Source organism: Puma concolor, chromosome C2 (assembly GCF_028749965.1).
Source record: "Puma concolor isolate L17-30 chromosome C2, mPumCon1.1.hap2, whole genome shotgun sequence".
In the NCBI taxonomy this organism is placed as follows: Eukaryota; Metazoa; Chordata; class Mammalia; order Carnivora; family Felidae; genus Puma; species Puma concolor.
Genome location: NC_141675.1, coordinates 63589673 through 63607546, shown reverse-complemented (window position 1 = coordinate 63607546; position 17874 = coordinate 63589673). Strand labels below are relative to the sequence as shown.

General features: G+C 39.1%; 1 protein-coding gene across 12 annotated transcripts in view; it reads left to right on the top strand.

Annotated features, from left to right (window-relative positions):
* Positions 1-515: 515 nt before the first annotated feature.
* The window catches only part of PHC3 (polyhomeotic homolog 3), an 85386-nt gene continuing 68027 nt past the window's right edge, over positions 516-17874 (top strand). For 11 of the 12 annotated variants that reach the window (XR_015240114.1, XR_015240115.1, XM_086674695.1 and 8 more), the window contains exons 1-4: positions 516-578; positions 3829-3994; positions 8180-8335; positions 9458-9535. Coding sequence is in view for 10 of the 12 variants with exons in the window: in XM_086674695.1 (XP_086530821.1) it covers positions 565-578; positions 3829-3994; positions 8180-8335; positions 9458-9535 (414 nt within the window). In the remaining 2 variants the exon portion in view is untranslated. Of the gene's footprint in view, positions 579-1084; positions 1104-3828; positions 3995-8179; positions 8336-9457; positions 9536-17874 lie in introns of those variants that run through there. The other variant, XM_086674691.1, reaches the window with a different exon arrangement.

The window sequence follows — 17874 nt, the reverse complement described above, 5'->3', positions numbered from 1 at the left end:
TAAATGCTCAGTAAATTCATGCGGAAGACGTGAATAATACTCATAGGGTAATCATGGTGATTCCTTAATCTCACAGCGTCTGGAACACAATTTTTGAGGCTGAGAGAGGAACTGCTTGTCTGTACCCTCAACTTCAATAAGCCCTAGGTAAAAAGCCCGGTAGCCACCAAGGCATTTCCTTTCCCACTGAAACTTCATCCAATCTCGGTTGTATTTTCTTTCATTTCACTTATGGCAGTTTGCATAGGCTTTGGTATATTTTAGATGTTCTTAAAAATTTTAAGTTAACTGTCCAAGCAGAACTTTTTATATCTTGGTTACAGACCCCTCCTTAAGAAGATGACCATCGGCAAGAGAAAGGGAGGGATTGGAGGGGAGACAGTGGCAGCTAAATTGGAGAAACCTGGTCATTTCCCAGAGCGAACAAGGCCTCAGGTGGGAGGGGGGATTGGAAGCCGAGAACGCCACGTGACCTTGGGGGGCCCCCGGGCTGAGTCGACCCCGCCCCTCCGCTCGCCGCCGGGGGGCGCATGCGCAGCCCGTGTTAGTGATGGAGGAGAGAAGATGGCGGAAGCGGAGTGAGTGACTTGCTGGTGACTGATGTCGTAACCGGGGGGCGAGTGGGGCAGCGACATGTCCCCTGAGGGGAAAGCTCAAGGCTCTTTGGAGGGCAGTGCAGGGAAAGGGAGACTCAGGAGTTCCTTATCTTGCTTGGAGGAGCCCGCTTGGCCCATATAGGGGGGCGGAGGCCAACTGTAAGGGTCTAGTTACCTCCAGGCGGGAGCGCCCCTTCCGCCGTGTGATCCCGAATCGGCAGGGCCCTGCAGGCAGAGTCACCCCAGGGACCCCGACCGCTGGGGTCTTCCGGGAGGTGGGCCCCAGCGGGCCCCTCAGGCGCTGTCATCCCTGCAAGTGGGCCCCGCGGGCAGCCTTGTCACGGATGCCCGCTCCAGGGGCCCGCGGAGGCTGGGTAGGGTTGGGCGGGCACTGCCGGGCCTCCTTAGCGCTCCCCCCCTTCCCGCCCCGGCGTCACCCCACTCCTCCTCGGAGGGAGAACCTGAGACGAGGCTGCTCACCGCCCTCCCCCAGGAGGCGTGGAGAAGGTGTCCTAGCGCGGGCCTTAGCGCGGCGGGGGCTCCTGCGGGTCTGGGCAGGCTGAAACACCCCGGAAAGAAAGACCTTATTTCCCCTGGGTCTTTGGCTGCAGTGTTGACGCCTGCCTTAGAGAGCCATGTTCTTGTGCGGCGGTGTGGTGTGATGATGTCCTTAGTTAGCTACTCAAACTTCGTGTTTCCTGGGTAGGCCTCTTGTGCACCACGATTGCCAGCTGTATTTTGCAGACAGTACTACGCACAGACGGTGGAGTTAGTAAAATTGTTTTTTTGTGCCAGGTCTCCAAATGTGATACAATGGTTTGGTCCTTCCTGCTCACTGATGTTTAGATTTGGGCCTAGAATTTGGCTTATCTGCGACCATCTTTGGTTTGTTAGTGAACGAACTTACCATGGGGTTTCAGTTTGAGGACGTGGTTGTGCAGAATAGCTGTCTGAAAGGACCAGAATTTAAACTGGCTTTTTGCATATCACTGCTACATGGGTAAGAGTTTTGACAGCCAGCAATTTGGCAAAAAGTTTACCTTGTCTACCACTAAATCTGTATGATTTGAACATATGATTTGATGATTGGAAAGCAGTTTGAAAAAGTATAAAAAAAAAAAAACCCTAGAGAAGCATAAAGATGTGAGTCATTTACTAATCAAAAAACTGAAGTCAGCTGTTTTCCTCTACTATTTTCCTTTCACTTCCTTTTATTAAATTGAGGTTTTTTTTTGTTTTGTTTTTTTACTTTTAATTCCTTGGACAGCCTATAAATACTATTTGCATAAGTGGTGTAAAGAACAAAGAAAATTTGTACGTAAAGGGACACCATATGGGAATAGTGTGTGTATGCACAATTAGTGCCAAATTCCTTTGTCTTTTCATGAAGTAGAAAGTGTTCTTGCTCCATTCTTGTCAATGATGCTGATGTGATGTGTGGCAGATTTTGCTTCTCAGAAGAAAAGATTGGATAAGAAAGACAGATAAAATCAGTATATTCTCAAGTGTCCTTTTCACCATTCTGGTGCATTTCTAAGTTTGACTTTCTAACAATATTGAGGCCCTCAGATGTGACTTAAAACGTTGTTTGAATTTATTCAGTTGTAGATTCAGTGTTAAGTGGAATTTTATACCACAGCAATGAAGTGAGTTTGAAGGAATCAGAAAGTCTGGTACAAAAATGTCCTTTACTGTCCATACATGAGGAAAGTAACATAATTACGGTTTTTCAAAATTTGGAGCAATTCTTTTTTTTTTTTTTTTTAAATTTTTTTTTTCAACGTTTATTTATTTTTGGGACAGAGAGAGACAGAGCATGAACGGGGGAGGGGCAGAGAGAGAGGGAGACACAGAATAGGAAACAGGCTCCAGGCTCTGAGCCATCAGCCCAGAGCCCGACGCGGGGCTCGAACTCACGGACCGCGAGATCGTGACCTGGCTGAAGTCGGACGCTTAACCGACTGCGCCACCCAGGCGCCCCGGAGCAATTCTTTATGAGAGGAGGTTTTTGGAAGGAAGTGAGGAAATTGTTGTCAGCTGCTCTGTTTTCCAGGAGTAATCTGCTTATAAGTATAACCAGAGTTATTAGGTGTAGTGTGGACAGTGTTGTAGACTAGGGGAAAAGCCGGTGTGAGTTAATAAAAACTTACTATTTTTACTTTTTAAAAAATGTTTATTTTTGAGAGAGAGAGAGCATGAGTGGGGAGGGAGAAAGAGGATCTGAAGCAGGCTCTGTGCTGACAGCAGAGAGCCCAATGCGGGGTTTGAAATCACGAACCTGAAGCAAAGTCGGACACTTAGCCAATGGAGCCACCCAGGCGCCCCTACTTTTTTTTTTTTTTTTTTTTAATGTAAGCCCTGTGCCCAGTGTGGAGCTTGAATTCACCACAACCCTGAGATCAAGAGTTGTATGCTCTACCCATTGAGCCAGCCTGGTGCCCCTTGGAGGCCCACATCGAGTATAGAGATTACTTAAAAAATAAAATCTTTTTTTTTTTTTAAATGTTTTTATTTATTTTTGAGACAGAGAGAGGCAGAGCATGAGCAAGGGAGGGGCAGAGAGAGAGGGAGACACAGAATCTGAAGCAGGCTCCAGGCTCTGAGCTGTCAGCACAGAGCCCGACACGGGGCTTGAACTCTCGGACCACGAGATCATGACCTGAGCCGAAGTCGGATGCTTAACTGACTGAGCCACCCAGGCGCCCCAAAAAATAAAATCTTAAATTATTTTAAAAATTAATAAGAGAACATATTTTAAAAGCGGAGTGTATATGGTAACCAGAAATAAGCTAATGAACACAAATGCTTAGGCATCCTATTTTAATAGATAGAGAAGAATGACTTTGGTCAAAAAAAAGTAAAGAAATATTTTAAATTCTGATGTTGCTTTAGTATTTATTTTTTAGGTATAGTATTCTTTTATAAACTTGTTTCGGTTTCATTCATCTTTCAATAATGAAAAGATAAACTTTAGGCCAGGATTTATTTAAGTTGCATATCCTGAATTATTTGAACTCAAATTTAGAAGGTATTAACTATCAAATATGCTATATATTTGTGAAGTACTTTTCCTTTCTAAGTGTTTATGGTGACTGTATGCTATCTCTGCTATTATGAGGGTTGTCTGAAAAATTTAGATTGTTGCTGATTATTTCTTTGAAATAATTAAATACTCTTTAAAGCCTGCCATACAATGCTTTTGCCGACACAAACCCTTTGTGTTACCTGACAGATTCAAGGACCACAGTACAGCTATGGATAGTGAAGCAAACCCTGGCACATCTTCTGTGTCGACAACAGCCAGTAGTACCACCACCACAACTATTACCACTTCCTCCTCTCGAATGCAGCAGCCACAGATCTCTGTCTACAGTGGCTCAGACCGACATGCTGTACAGGTATTTCAGTTATAATGACGGGTGGGCTAAGACTTAGGATGCCGTTATTTTTCTCTTAAGCCAGGTGAACCTCTTGTTTTACGTCCTCAAATGAGTCACATGATATTTTCTAAATGAGTACAGTTAGAATAGTTAATATCTGAAACAATCAAAAGTTACTTAATAATCCTTCTATTGAAAGGGCTTAACATTTGTCAGCATGTGGCTTATAAAACCATATGTTAGGAAAATTATAATTGGAAGGGCTCTAGGTGGCTGCTACAATGTGGAGACACTCAGCCTACAGCCTAAATATACAGAATGGATCTAGGCTTTTCTAGGTTCTTTTATATTTGAAACCAAAATATAGACTTAGGAAGATCTGTTCAGGTCTGTGGATGTGTTAAGAGGTTTATTTTATTTCTTTTTTTTCTTTTAATATGTTTTAATCTTTATTTTTGAGAGAGAGACAGCATGTGAGCAGGGGAAGAGCAGAGAGAGAGGGAGACACAGAATCTGAAGCAGGCTCCAGGCTCTGAGCTATCAGCACAGAGCCCGACATGGGGCTCGAACTCACGAATTGTGAGATCATGACCTGAGCCGAAGTCGGATGCTCAACCGACTGAGTCACCCAGGTGCCCCTATTTTATTTCATTTTATTTATTTATTTTTTTGAAGATTTTTTTTAATGTTTATTTTTGAGAGACAGAGTGCGAGTGGGGGAGGGGCAGAGAGAGAAGGAGACACAGAATCCGAAGCAGGCTCCAGGATCCGAGCTGTCAGTACAGAGCCCGGTGCAGGGCTCGAACCCACGAGCCGCGAGATCATGACCTGAGCCAAAGTCAGACGCCCAACCGACTGAGCCACTTAGGTGCCCCAAGAGGTTCATTTTAAACTCAAGTGGCTTAAGAACCTAAGCAGAAGAATCATTTAAAGTTCTTAGGGGCAGAGGGGGGAAGGGAATATTTAGGAAAAGTTTTAGTCTCTTCACTTGGTTGCGAAATTAAGTTTACTTGGTTAACTTTTATAATGAGGTTGAGGCAATATGGTATTTCATAAAAAGGGCATGGGCATTGTAGTCTGATATGCTCTTTGAATTCCATTTTCTTAATCCTTAGTAGCTATGTGTCTTGGCTGAGAGGCATGATCTCTTTGACCATCAGGAAATTGTAAAATGAGGATGAGACCATCTAGTTCCTTAGTTACTTTGATCATTAAAGGAAGCATTAAAACGGTGTGGGGCACATTATATATTCCCAGTCAATAACAGTAGCTAATATTTATTGAACAATTGCTTTGTGGCAAGCATTTGATGAATGCTTTACGTGGATTATCTTTTTTTTAAAGTTTACGTATTTTTGAGAGAGAGCATTAGCAGGGGAGGGGCAGAGAGAGAGAAAAGACGGAGAACTCTAAGCAGGGTCCTTGCTGACAGTGCAGAGTCTGGTGTGGGGCTCAAACCCATGAGATCATGACCTGAGCGAAAATCAAGAGTCGGACACTCAACTGACTGAGCCACCTAGGGATCCCTCTTTTTTTTTTTTTTTACGTTTATTTATTTATTTTGAGAGAGAGAGAGTGCATGCGCGAGCAGGGGAGGGGGCAGAGACAGGGAGAGAGAGAAAGAATCCCAAGCAGGCTCTGAAGTGCCAGTGCAGAGCCTGGAAGCAGGGCTTGAACTCATAAACTATGAGATCATGAACTTATCCAAAGTCAAGAGTCAAAGGATGTTAACCTACTGAGCCACTCGGGCATTCCTGGATTATCTCTTTTAATCCTCACCACACCTCTAAAGTGGATGCTGTTATCTCTCATTTTACAGATGGGAAAACTGATGTTTTAAATAGATTAACTTTTCCTAAATTCACATAGCTAGTAGATTGTCTGGTTTTAGACTTGTGCCTTTAATCACTCCGTGAGTTTTTATGTTTCATTCTACTCTGAAAATAACTTAACCTGGTTGCGATATAGTCCTCTCTCCACTCCATTTTTCTAGATTGGATATCCCAGCATGATGGCTTTTAACTGTTTTGTTGTTTAGAATTCTGAAGTTACCATGGGGTAGAATCAGAGCTGTTGAAGATTGAGTCAGTCCAGCAAAAGTTCAAACTGGAATGAGGAATGTGTTTTTAATGTTTTTTACCTTCTTTGCGGCAAGGGATATAGGAGAGAGTATCTCGATGTTTGAGCATGTAGTTGATGTGGTATTTTAATATGATATTTTGATCTCTAGTTTTTATCTAAGCTGAATGTGTTAATAAAAAATAAGATGTTACCGGAGAAGGATAGGTATAGGTATCTCTCACAAATAGCACTTATACTAGTTCTTATGAGGTGATAGAATTGCTTCCTCTAAAGTACAGTCAAATCAATATTCATTGAATTACCTAAGTAGTTCTTCAATACTGTCCAGCATTCTTTTCCAGTCCCATGAGTTCTCTTTACCCTTTTTGTTTCTTTAAAGATTAAAATAAGAACAATGTGTTGTACCTTTAACTTGCCTTTTAGGAGTCTCTCTCCCATCAGTGTGTCATTGAATGATAATGAAAGACTGTGTTGACAAAATAGAAGAAATGGCTACACTGGCAAAAATGTGTCAAATAGATTATATTTATGTTATTTTAGTTTGACTTTAGTTTTATTATGGAATTCGAAGAACATATATAGATTTACCTGACCCAAAAGGTGTACTGCTGTAATTCTAAATTGCTTAATGCTGGTCTGTCGTCTCCTGAGAGGTCAAAAGCATACATTGATATTGTGACAGGAGTCTGTAGCAGATATAGCCAATCTGTAGTTGGAGAGATGAGATATGAATACATGAAAGTAAACAAGGAAATATGTTTCTTGGAATTTGGATAAAGAGATTCATTGCTCTGTGGTTCATGGTGTCCTGACTCAGACCTCAAGCTGTAGGATTATGGCTCAATTACTATGTTAGTTCTGAACACTGTGGTTTGATCCTGAGAGTAGGGTTTTGTGCTGTTTCAGATCACTGTGGGGCATGGTGTGACTTTGGAATGTGGTTGCAGAGGAGAGGTCTAGTCTGACTTATGAGTTTGGACAGATCAAGGATTTTTTTCTCTTTTTTTAGAATACTTTTCTACATGTATCTATTTGTGAAGTTTCAGGCTCAGATTTTATATTTTACTAATATTCACAGTAATTAACACTTTTTCAGGAATTTTTTTAAGTTAGAATAGTTTTTTTTTATGTTGAAAGGAATCTGACATTTAAAAACATTAAAAGAAGTAATAATTTAAAACAGGAAGTAGCTTTATAGTTTTACATGATTATTTATATAATACCTGCTTGTAGATTTTTTCCAGATATTTACGGAAAGTACAAATGAGAAGGTAAAAATCTCCTCAAATCTAGCTGTCTATTGGTAGTCTTTTAATGTTTTCCTGAATAGTCTTTTAAATATTTTAATATAAAATGGTATCTTACTCTATACACTATTTAGTAATCTGCTTTTTTCACCAAATGATATATTTGGGAATTTTTTTTTGTTGCTAAAAGTAGATATGTCTGTGCTGTACAATACAGGTGTATTGTGTTCCTAGGTGCTTGTGGCTTCTTATATTAAAATATAGTAAAATTAAAAGCTCATTTTCTTAGTTGCATTAGCTGCATTCGTAAGTGCTTAGGAGACACATGTGGCTAGTGGCTGCTATATTGAGCAGCATTGGTCTATGTTATTATTTGTAATGGCTGTAAATGCATATTCCTCTCTATACCCACGCCCTGAATGCTACCCAGTTTTCTCTAAAACAGTACGCCAGTTTACATTCTTACTGACACTGTGAGAGTTATCTGTTTCCCTATTTAGTGGTAATATTCTTTTAAGTCAGTTATTCAGTTCTTGCTTTGGCACCGCATACACTAAAATAAGTCAGTTATTCATCTGAAAGTTGGAAAATAGTATCTTGTTTTAATTTGTAAATTTTGACTACTAATGAGAGTGAAGATTTTTTCAGGTGCTTATTTGGCTCTTTTTTCTTTTGTGAATTGCTTCTTTTGGGTGGCTTTGATTTGTACAGATTAGCGAATCTTAGTCGTACATAACTAGGAGAGAACTATGTTAATAAACGTTACACTCAATATTAACGTAGTGAAATTTTAAACCACCGCTTGTTTTATACTTCATGGTTAAGCTTAACATTAAGATCATGATTTGACATTGGTTCAATTGACTCGTCACAGGTGATTCAGCAGGCATTGCATCGCCCCCCCAGCTCTGCTGCTCAGTACCTTCAGCAGATGTACGCTGCTCAGCAGCAGCACTTGATGCTACACACCGCAGCCCTCCAGCAGCAGCACTTAAGCAGCTCCCAGCTTCAGAGCCTTGCTGCAGTTCAGGTGAGACTTAACTGAATTCAGACTTTATGAGGTAAAGTTGACAAAAGTTCACATTTTTTGCAGATACTTACTGAAAATAGATATATTGGGTATTATTTCGGAATTCTCAGATGTCCTGTGATTAGTTTTTCTTAAATTAATAGGCTGCCGGATAGAAGTTAATAAAAAGTATACGGATATGTTTTATATGTTACTCGGTTGCTAGCTCCGTCCCACTTCTTTTTATCTACTTTGCAGAAATACTATGCTAGGTCATGGTTTCGTGGGTGATAAAATTCTGGGTACAACAGTGAATACTTAGGGTTACAGGAATTGTATTTACATTTCAGTGAAAAAAATTTTAATATAAGTAATTTACATTCATTTAAAAAAATCAAGCAGTATCAAATTGTTTATAAGAGGTAAAGTGGAGGTGTTCATTTTCTAGACCCACTACTGTTTTTCATTCTTCACAGGTGGCTGCTGTTCAGTATATATTCCTCCAGAAATTTTCTGTATAAAAATACACATACATGCACCTTTCTTATATCCAGTCATATCTTCCTAGTGATAATGGGATATTTTTATAATTAAATGCTTGCTTTGAAAAAGATTTTCATTCTTATTCTGTTTATTTAAATAAGACTGTATGTGAAGATTTAATCTTAAATATTCTTATGAGAGGAGGATCTCAGTTGATTGAACCTGAAAAAGGTTTATTTCTGTTAGGAACACAGCTCTTTCATCTTCTTCCTGGTATGATTTTAAATAACTTCATGTTCATGATACAAGTTAGGAAACTGAAACCCACTGGCACTTGATGTGGCTCCCATTTTCTTTTTCATAACGTTGGAGTGGTGATTCCACTTGAAAGAAGACAGAGACTTGTACAGTGAAACTGACAATGAGCGCAGCTATTAAAATAAGATTAGCCTTTGGGTCCTTCGTTTTCATTATTCAGCTTTTTCCTTTTTTTCTTAATCTGTTGGGCCAAAGCTTAATCTGTGTTGACTGTGAATTGAATTTTGCATTGGTTCATACCTAGATGTTTTAACTTTTATTGTGATTTTTTGGTATCTTGGTGCCAGAAAGTTTTTAACTTCAGATTTTTATAGACATATTATAAAGATCTTATTATTTTAGGCAAGTTTGTCCAGTGGAAGACCATCTACATCCCCCACAGGAAGTGTCACACAACAGTCAAGTATGTCCCAGACATCTGTAAGTGCCCTAAATTTTTTCCTGGATTTAAAAATGTTAATTACTGCTTTCCAAAAGTGAACTTAATATTTACAAAGTTGCTGTTGTATATTTGTTGATTGATACTTAAGTGATAAGTGCCTAGAAATAGAAATGATAAGTTTCAAGAATTCAGAGCTAATGTTAAGCTTCTGAAAACCTGAGTTTTTTTTTTTTAAGAAAAATTTTTTTAATGTTTATTTATTTTTGAGAGAGAATGAGCAGGGGAGGAGCAGAGAGAGAGAGAGGGAGACACAGAATCCAAAGCAAGCTCCAGGCTCCTAGCTGTCAGCACAGAGCCTGACACAGGGGTCGAACTCACAGACTGTGAGATCATGACCAGAGCTGAAGTAGGACACTTAATTGACTGAGCCACCCAGGCGCCGTGAAAATCTGAGTCTTAAAAAAAAAATGTTTTTGTATTTCTTATATATGTTTTCCCGCTGATTTTGCTCAGATCTTATGTGATTCAGAATGATGGTAGTTTTCAGTATGTATTGAAAGCCTGAAAGGTACAATGCAGGAGTATTAGGCCATGTATTCCCTGCGATATACTAAAGAATGTCAACCCTTGGTAGACATCTAAATGTTTCTAGCTTTTTTTGGACACTTCACATTTTAGAAATTAATACTTTTCAGCTTATGCTTACTTGACTTATCTTGGCCAATTTACAAGTATCCATTCAAGATAACGTAACTTTAAAAAAAATTTTTTTTTGGAGTTTATTTTTATTTTGAGAGAGAGAGAGCGCGCAAGCAGGGGAGAGGGCAGAGAGAGTGGAAGAGAGAATCCCAAGCAGGCATGCACTGTCAGCACAGAGCCTGACGCGGGACTCAGTCTCATGAACTGTGAGATCATGACCTGAGCCAAAATCAAGAGTTGGATGCTTAAATGACTGAGCCACCCAGCACCCTAAGATAACGTAATTTATTTTGAGAAAGGAGTAAATCTGATTTGCTATATTGCACATATATAGAAATTGTGCAGTTTCCCAGTTAAAAGAAATTTACAGGCATGTAATACTTAATTTTTTATGTTGATAGAATTTCATATTGTAAGAATATTGAAAATTTCTATATACTTTTTACTCAGATTCACCATTGTTAGCATTTGGTTCATTGCTTTATCATTCATTCTTTCTCTCTACATATATACGTGTAGACAGACATCTTTTTCTGAACCATTTGCAGGTTAGTTGAGACATGTTCCTTTATTCTTAAATACTTCAATATGTATTTCCTATGAACAAAGTTCTTTTACAAAACCACATGAGAATGGTCAGATGCAGGAAATTTAACAGTGTAGTCCATATTCACATTTCATTAGTTCCAGATTGCTCTGTCTCCTCCACTGCAGATGTTATGGACCAGATAACTTTTTGCTGTGTGTGTAGGGGGGCTATCCTGTGCACTGTTTGGGTACTTATCAGCATCCCTAGCTTCTACCCACTAGATACTAGTAGGCCCTCCTCTTTGCCACAATGTGACAACCAAAAATGTGTCTAGGCACTGGCAGATGTTTCCTGGAAGGCAAAACTGCCCCTGGCTGAGAACCATTGAGTTAACCTAATAATATCCTTTCTAACTAATTTTTCCTGATCCCAGATGATAATACTCTGATACTTTGTAAAATCGACTGCAGTAGAGTGTAGTTGTAGATTGCTAAGGAATTGAAGATAACTTGTACTGTATTTCTTTAGCTAGGGGTATGGTCTTTGCTGACTAAGTACATATATAGGAGCATATGATTATTTTTATGGCTACTGACATTTTTAATTTAAAAATCCTATTTTTTGGCATGGAAGTATCCTGGAACATGAATAAAATTAGTTAAATCTCACTTCGTGAGATCAAGCCCTGCATCAGGCTCTGTGCTGACAGTGCATACCTACTTGGGATTCTCTCTCTCTTTCTCTCTCTCTCTCTCTCTGGCCCCTCCCCTCTTTCTCTCAAAATAAATAAATAAACTTAAAAAAAAAAAAGATGTTACTTATGACTTGAAAACAGACTGAAAAAGAAAAATTTAAGCAATGTAATCTAGCCCTAAGCCTTAATACTATAATTATGGTTATTGATGCCGGATGTGTCTTTAATTAATACATTGGTAGTTAAGGCAAGCACTGTAAACATTTGTGAGCTAGTTAAAAAAAATTATGGGCAAATTTTTTTATTCTTTGAAATACTGGAATATCATAAATATCAAAGAGAGATTTTCAAATTATTAAAAGGTATCCTTTTAAACTATTTTTTCTCTCATGAATTTATGTATGTGACTTTCACAGAAATTCTGATTCCAGTGATTGTATTTATTTTTTTATGACATTATTAGTGCTGCTTGTCATAAACCAGGCAGGCTTGTATGTATGATAAAGCATGCCAGAACCTGTGATTGGTTGGTGGGGGGAAAGAGGTAAGCATGGAGAGCAGATGTCCAGGAAAATAAAAAAAAAAATACACTGCATTTGTTTTATTTTATATCCCAGTTGAGCAGTAGCTCAAGTGAGTGGACTAGCTATCCAAATTATGATACCCAAGGTAGCTTAGTAAGTATGGGTCAGTCTCCAAAAGAGGGGAAGAGTGTGGTAGCAGAAATCTCTAGGTAGTGATACTAATGAGCCATGTCAGGTGGCAGTCTAGAAATTTTTCACAGTTTTTGGTTATTTCAAGGTAGGATTCCAGATCAACAGTGAAATCCCACCAGGAAGGGTCCAGCCTCCAGTAGGAGAAAGGGCTGGAAGGTAGGTTGTCAAGTCATCAGCCAGATCCATAGACTTGGATTTAGAATAGGAGTGGGATCCCAATGGAGAAATGGAATATTATTAAACAACGGAGTCAAAATCCAGTCAATGTGATTTAGGGTTGAAACTGTGGAGAAGGCTGTTGTTAATTGAATATATAGGTAATCAGTGGGTGCCAGCATCCTCTTCTTTCCAAACCTCATTAAAACAGACTAATTCTAGACTTTGATCAGTAGTGAGAGTGGTGATTTTATGATTGTTTGGTTTTATTTATTTATTTAAAAAAATTTTTTTTTCAACGTTTATTTATTTTTGGGACAGAGAGAGACAGAGCATGAACGGGGGAGGGGCAGAGAGAGAGGGAGACACAGAATCGGAAACAGGCTCCAGGCTCTGAGCCATCAGCCCAGAGCCTGACGCGGGGCTCGAACTCACAGACCACGAGATCGTGACCTGGCTGAAGTCGGACACTTAACGGACTGCGCCACCCAGGCGCCCCTGATTGTTTGGTTTTAAAAGTAGTTGGGACTGAGTGTTCAAGTTGATGCCTTTGTACTTTAACTGAATGGGACTTAGATTTAGTTAAATTTGACTTGCCAAAATGAAATCCAAACCAATTAAAAACTCTGCTGCAAAAAAAACAACAAAGTTAAAAACCAACAGAATGATTAAAAATATATTAGTACCTTGTAGATTAACCAGCTGATATTTGTGAAATAACAAGGATTCATTTATAATTGTAAGATAAACAATGAGAATTCACAAAAGACCTGTATTAGTAATTTTCAAAGAAAAATTTCTGGCTTCTCAATACATGAAAATGTATTTACTGTATTAGTAACAAAGAAGTGTATGTAAAAACAAGGACATCTCTTAAATCAGAAAACAAGGAACAACATTGAGTCAATACCCATTATTGGCAAGGATGTGAGAAAGTAGGTATACTCATACACTATAAGTGGGAATGTATTTGGTACAACCTTTCTGAAAGATTATTTGTCAGTGAGTATGAAAATTTCAACTACGCATTCCCTTTTACTTACTGTTATTTTTAGTGATGTCATTTACTAAAAATGACAGATAATTATGACATAATCATGCAAAAATGACATAATTATACAACTATGCATGGTTTATAATCGTGAAAAATTGTAAACAATATAAATAAGTGCGCATTAATTAAAGATTAAACAAATTATAGTTAATTCGTACAGTGGACTACTATAGCTAAAAAATATGTGTGTATACAGACAGAGGCTTACATTTTCATTAGGTATTAAGTGAAAAAAGCAAAAAATTATAGTATGATCTCATTAACTTACATTCAGGTTATTCTGTTTTTCAGTTCTAAAATTTCCATGTGATTTCTTATTTGTATCTTCTATTTGCTGAGAGTTTTTCCATTCAAGTGGGCTCACGTTGCTTGTTGAAAGCATTTTTATGATGACTGCTTTAAAATCTGCCAGATAATTTTATCTTTCATCTTGATGTTGGCATCTACTTATTGTCTTTTGTATTCAGCTTAGGTCTTTCTGGTTCTTAGTTTGATGAGTGATTTTTGATTGAACCCTCAATATTTTGAGTATTATGAGTGTATCATATTTAAACTTTGTGTTTTGGCTAGCTTCTGAAAGGGAATGTGTGCCACCTCCTTACTATCGTCTGAGGGTAAAAAGTCCAGGTTACCCATTTGATCTCTATTGACACTCATAATTGCTGAGTGGTGGTGAGAGTCCTGGCTGGAGGGAGCGAGGGGAGTAAAAGTACCTGTTACCGCTCCACTGATACTGCAGGGACAGGGTGGGTTGGTGGTGGTAAGTCTGTTACTGCCTGTCTGGGATGAAAATCCTGCCTCTCTACCTTGTTTTCTCTGAAGCATATCCATTGGAAGGATTAGGAGAATTGGGGTACCTCATTACATCCTGGTGTAGGTGGAAGTTTTTGCTGGTGTGGGTGGGGCCACAGTGTTTTCTGTGGTGTTTGGCTAGAGTAGAACAGTTGTCTAAAAGTTTTCCATGTTGTAGGTAGCCCCTTTTTGGTCTTTCGGCTGGAAAGAACAGGCTGCTTTTGGGGCTTTTTTTGTTTGTACCCATTTGTATTTCTGGGTTACTGACTACTTCAGCTTAAAATTTTAGGTTCTATAAGACAAAAAGAAAACCCAGGGACCTCACAACAACATGTTTAAGTGGGTTCTGAGGTCCTTAGCCAGTCTGCTTCTCTCCACCTCTCGGGATCTTATGCTTATTTTATATGTAACATCAAAGGTTTTTAGTTTTATTTAGTGGGAGGGATACTGAAAAGTATCTCTATCTTCCTGGAAACAGAATTCCTGTCATTTAACTTACTTAAAAAAAAAAATCTATATATCTGCCTGACTATTCAGGAAGAAAATCTGTGATACACAACAAATTGTTAGTCATTGGTTATCTCTGAGGAAGTAGATTGAAGAGCTTTATTTTGTTAATTTTTATATTGCCTAAATAAAACACAAACGTACTCGTATTGTTTAAGGGACATACACTACAATTGTATAAAGTAGAAGGGACATCCTGATTCAGTAGTCCCTTTGACCCTGAAAAAATTTTGTGTCAGGCTTTCCTATTACTGTGTGTTTTTATACATGAATGTAAACAGATAGACTTATGTAGTTAATTTTATTTGTCTGTTTTAATGTAACTGAAGTGCCATCATTCTTTATATACTTTCTCCTTTATGGGCATTTTCAGCTGGAAAGGATTATGTAGCTGAAAATTGCAATCATAAGTCTCTAAATGACTCAGTAGCTGTTTGTATCTCATTCTCTTTTTCTTTGTTGTCTTTTGGTCCTGGGATCTACATTAATCTTGGGTGTTTTGATTTTCATTCACTGTACTATTTAGTCAAAAAGGGAAAACCTTGTTTGTGATAGCTTTCTAGTTATGGTGCTAAACAAGATGAGATTTTGAAGCCCAGTTCTGTGATTCTTTTTCATTCATATATTTCACTTATACGACACATATTTATTAGCATTCAATATGTGCCAGACCCTTTAGGTGCTGGGAGCACAGCAACACAACAGACAAATTCTCTGTCCTTGTGGAGCTAGAGATAGACAGATGGTAAGCTGGTATGTAATATGTCAGATGGTAAGTGCTATAAAGAAGAATAATGCAAGAAAGGGGAATGGGGAGAGGGAATTTGCTTTTTTAACCGGGGTGGTCAGGGAAAGCATTGCTAATAAAAATGGTATTTGAAGGAGAGTGAAGGAGGCAAACATGCTCGAGGAGCAGAGAGGAGGGTAGTGTGGCTGGAGTGGAATGAGAGAGTGGGAGTATGGTGTAGAGATGACATTTGAGAGGTAATTGTAATCCAGTTGGGAAGAGATGATAAAACTTTTACTCACATTTAATTGCGAAGCTATTGGAGAGAAGAGCTATTTCCGTAGGGAAGCCACATGATCTCAGACAGGTTTTAACTTAGTGACAGTGTTAGGTTCTAGGGGGCAAAGATAGAAGCAGGGAGACCAGTTAAATAGTTTTTAATGGTTATCTGAGAGATTAGTGGCTTAGACTGTGATGGTGATAGTAAATGTGGTGAAATGTGGTTGGCCAGATTCTAGACTTTTTTTTTCACCAATATTTTATTATAGAGAATTGGGTATGTTTTAAAAGTAGAGCTAATAGGATGTGCTGATGGACTGAATAAAAGATGTGAGGAAATGTGAAGAGTCAAGGATAACTGTAGCATTTTGGCCTGAAACTCTGGAAGGACCTGCCAAAGCAGGTGTTGGAGAAGAAAATCAGGAGTTTGGTTTTGGACATTCTGAGTTTGTGGTGGATATTAGATACCCACTTGTAGATGTTGAGTAGACATTGGATCTGTGAGTTTGGAGTTCATGTTGAGGTCTGGTGATTAGTCACGTCTTGTGCATCTACCCAAAATTCGTTTGTTGATGCCCTAACCCCCATGCGACTGTATTGGAAATTTTGCTATTATAAGTAAACCTGCATTGAATATTCTGTTATATATCTTTGTTGACATATCTAGTTATTTTCTTTTAAGAAATTTCCTAAGAGTACACTTTTTGGGTCAGTGAGATTGTTTTTAGATCAATCTTAAAAATGTTTACTTTCCCCTAAAAATGTCTAAATCAGATTAATCATGTATCAAATGAATCCATTGTAAGTTTTTCTGAGAGAAAATTATTTGCTTATAACCAGTCATTCTCGGTGTTCTATTGCTAGTGTCCTCATCCTCTTACCTATTTTAAGAGGTACTTTATTTATTTTATTTTTTGAAATGTTTATTTATTTTTGAGAGAGAAAGAGCACATTCACATGTAAGTGGGGCAGGAGTGGAGAGAGAGGGAGACAGAGGGTATGAAGCGGGCTCCACACTGACAGTGGAGAGCCCGGTGCGGGGCTTGAACCCATGAACTGTGCCGCCATGACCTGAGTGGAAGTGGGATGCTTAACTGAGTCACCAGGTGCCCCTATTTTAGGAGTTACTTTAATCAAGGAATTTTTTTTTTTAATTAAAAAATTTTTTAAATTTTATATTTATTTTTTAATATATATATATTTTTTTAACGTTTATTGATTTTTGAGACAGAGAGAGACAGAGCATGAACGGGGGAGGGGCAGAGAGAGGGAGACACAGAATCTGAAACAGGCTACAGGCTCCGAGCTGTCAGCACAGGGCCCGACGCAGGGCTCGAACTCACGGACCGCGAGATCATGACCTGAGCGAAGTCGGACGCTTAACCGACTGAGCCACCCAGGCGCCCCTGCATTTATTTTTGAGGGACAGAGTGAGATACAAGCGGCGGTGGGGGTGGGGGCAGAGAGAAAAAGGGACACAGAACCTGTAGCAGGCTCCAGGCTCTAAGCAAGAGTTCAGCACGGACCCCAACACGGGGCTCAAACCCATGAACCGTGAGATCGTGACCTGAGCCTAAGTTAGATGCTCAACTGACTGAGCCACCCAGGTGCCCCTAGTCATGGATTTTTAAAAATGAAATCTCAAGTGATTGAGTTTATGTTTTGGACCTATTCCAAAACTTAACCACCTTAAAATAAAATTGTAGCCTGAATATTTGTACAGTCATGAGCAGCTTTGCCACATTCTTGTAAAATATTACAAAAGTACAGCAAAAGTAAAAAAAAGTGTTAAGTCCCCTTCAACCCTCTGACCCTCAGTCCTTCTGACTCCTCAGTGTGCTGGATATCCCTCCATCACATCTTTACCTATGCATTATGGACATACAGAGCATAAAGAAATGTGTGTAGTAGCGCCTGGGTGGCTGAGTCGGTTGAGTGTCTGACTTTGGATCAGGTCATGATCTCATTCGTGAGTTCAAGCCCCACATTGGGCTGGCTGTTGTCAGCGCAGAGCCTGCTTCAGATCCTCTGTGCCCCTCTCTCTGCTCTTCCCCTGCTTGTGCTCTTTCAAAAATAAATAAAACATTAAAAAAAAAAAAGAAATGGGTGTGTGTGTGTTAACATATATTTTTATGCACTGGGAGCAGTGTTCTGCATTCTGTGTTTTACACTCCATGGTGTCTTGAGATCTTTCTGTGTTAGCACACAGAGTTCAATCTTACTT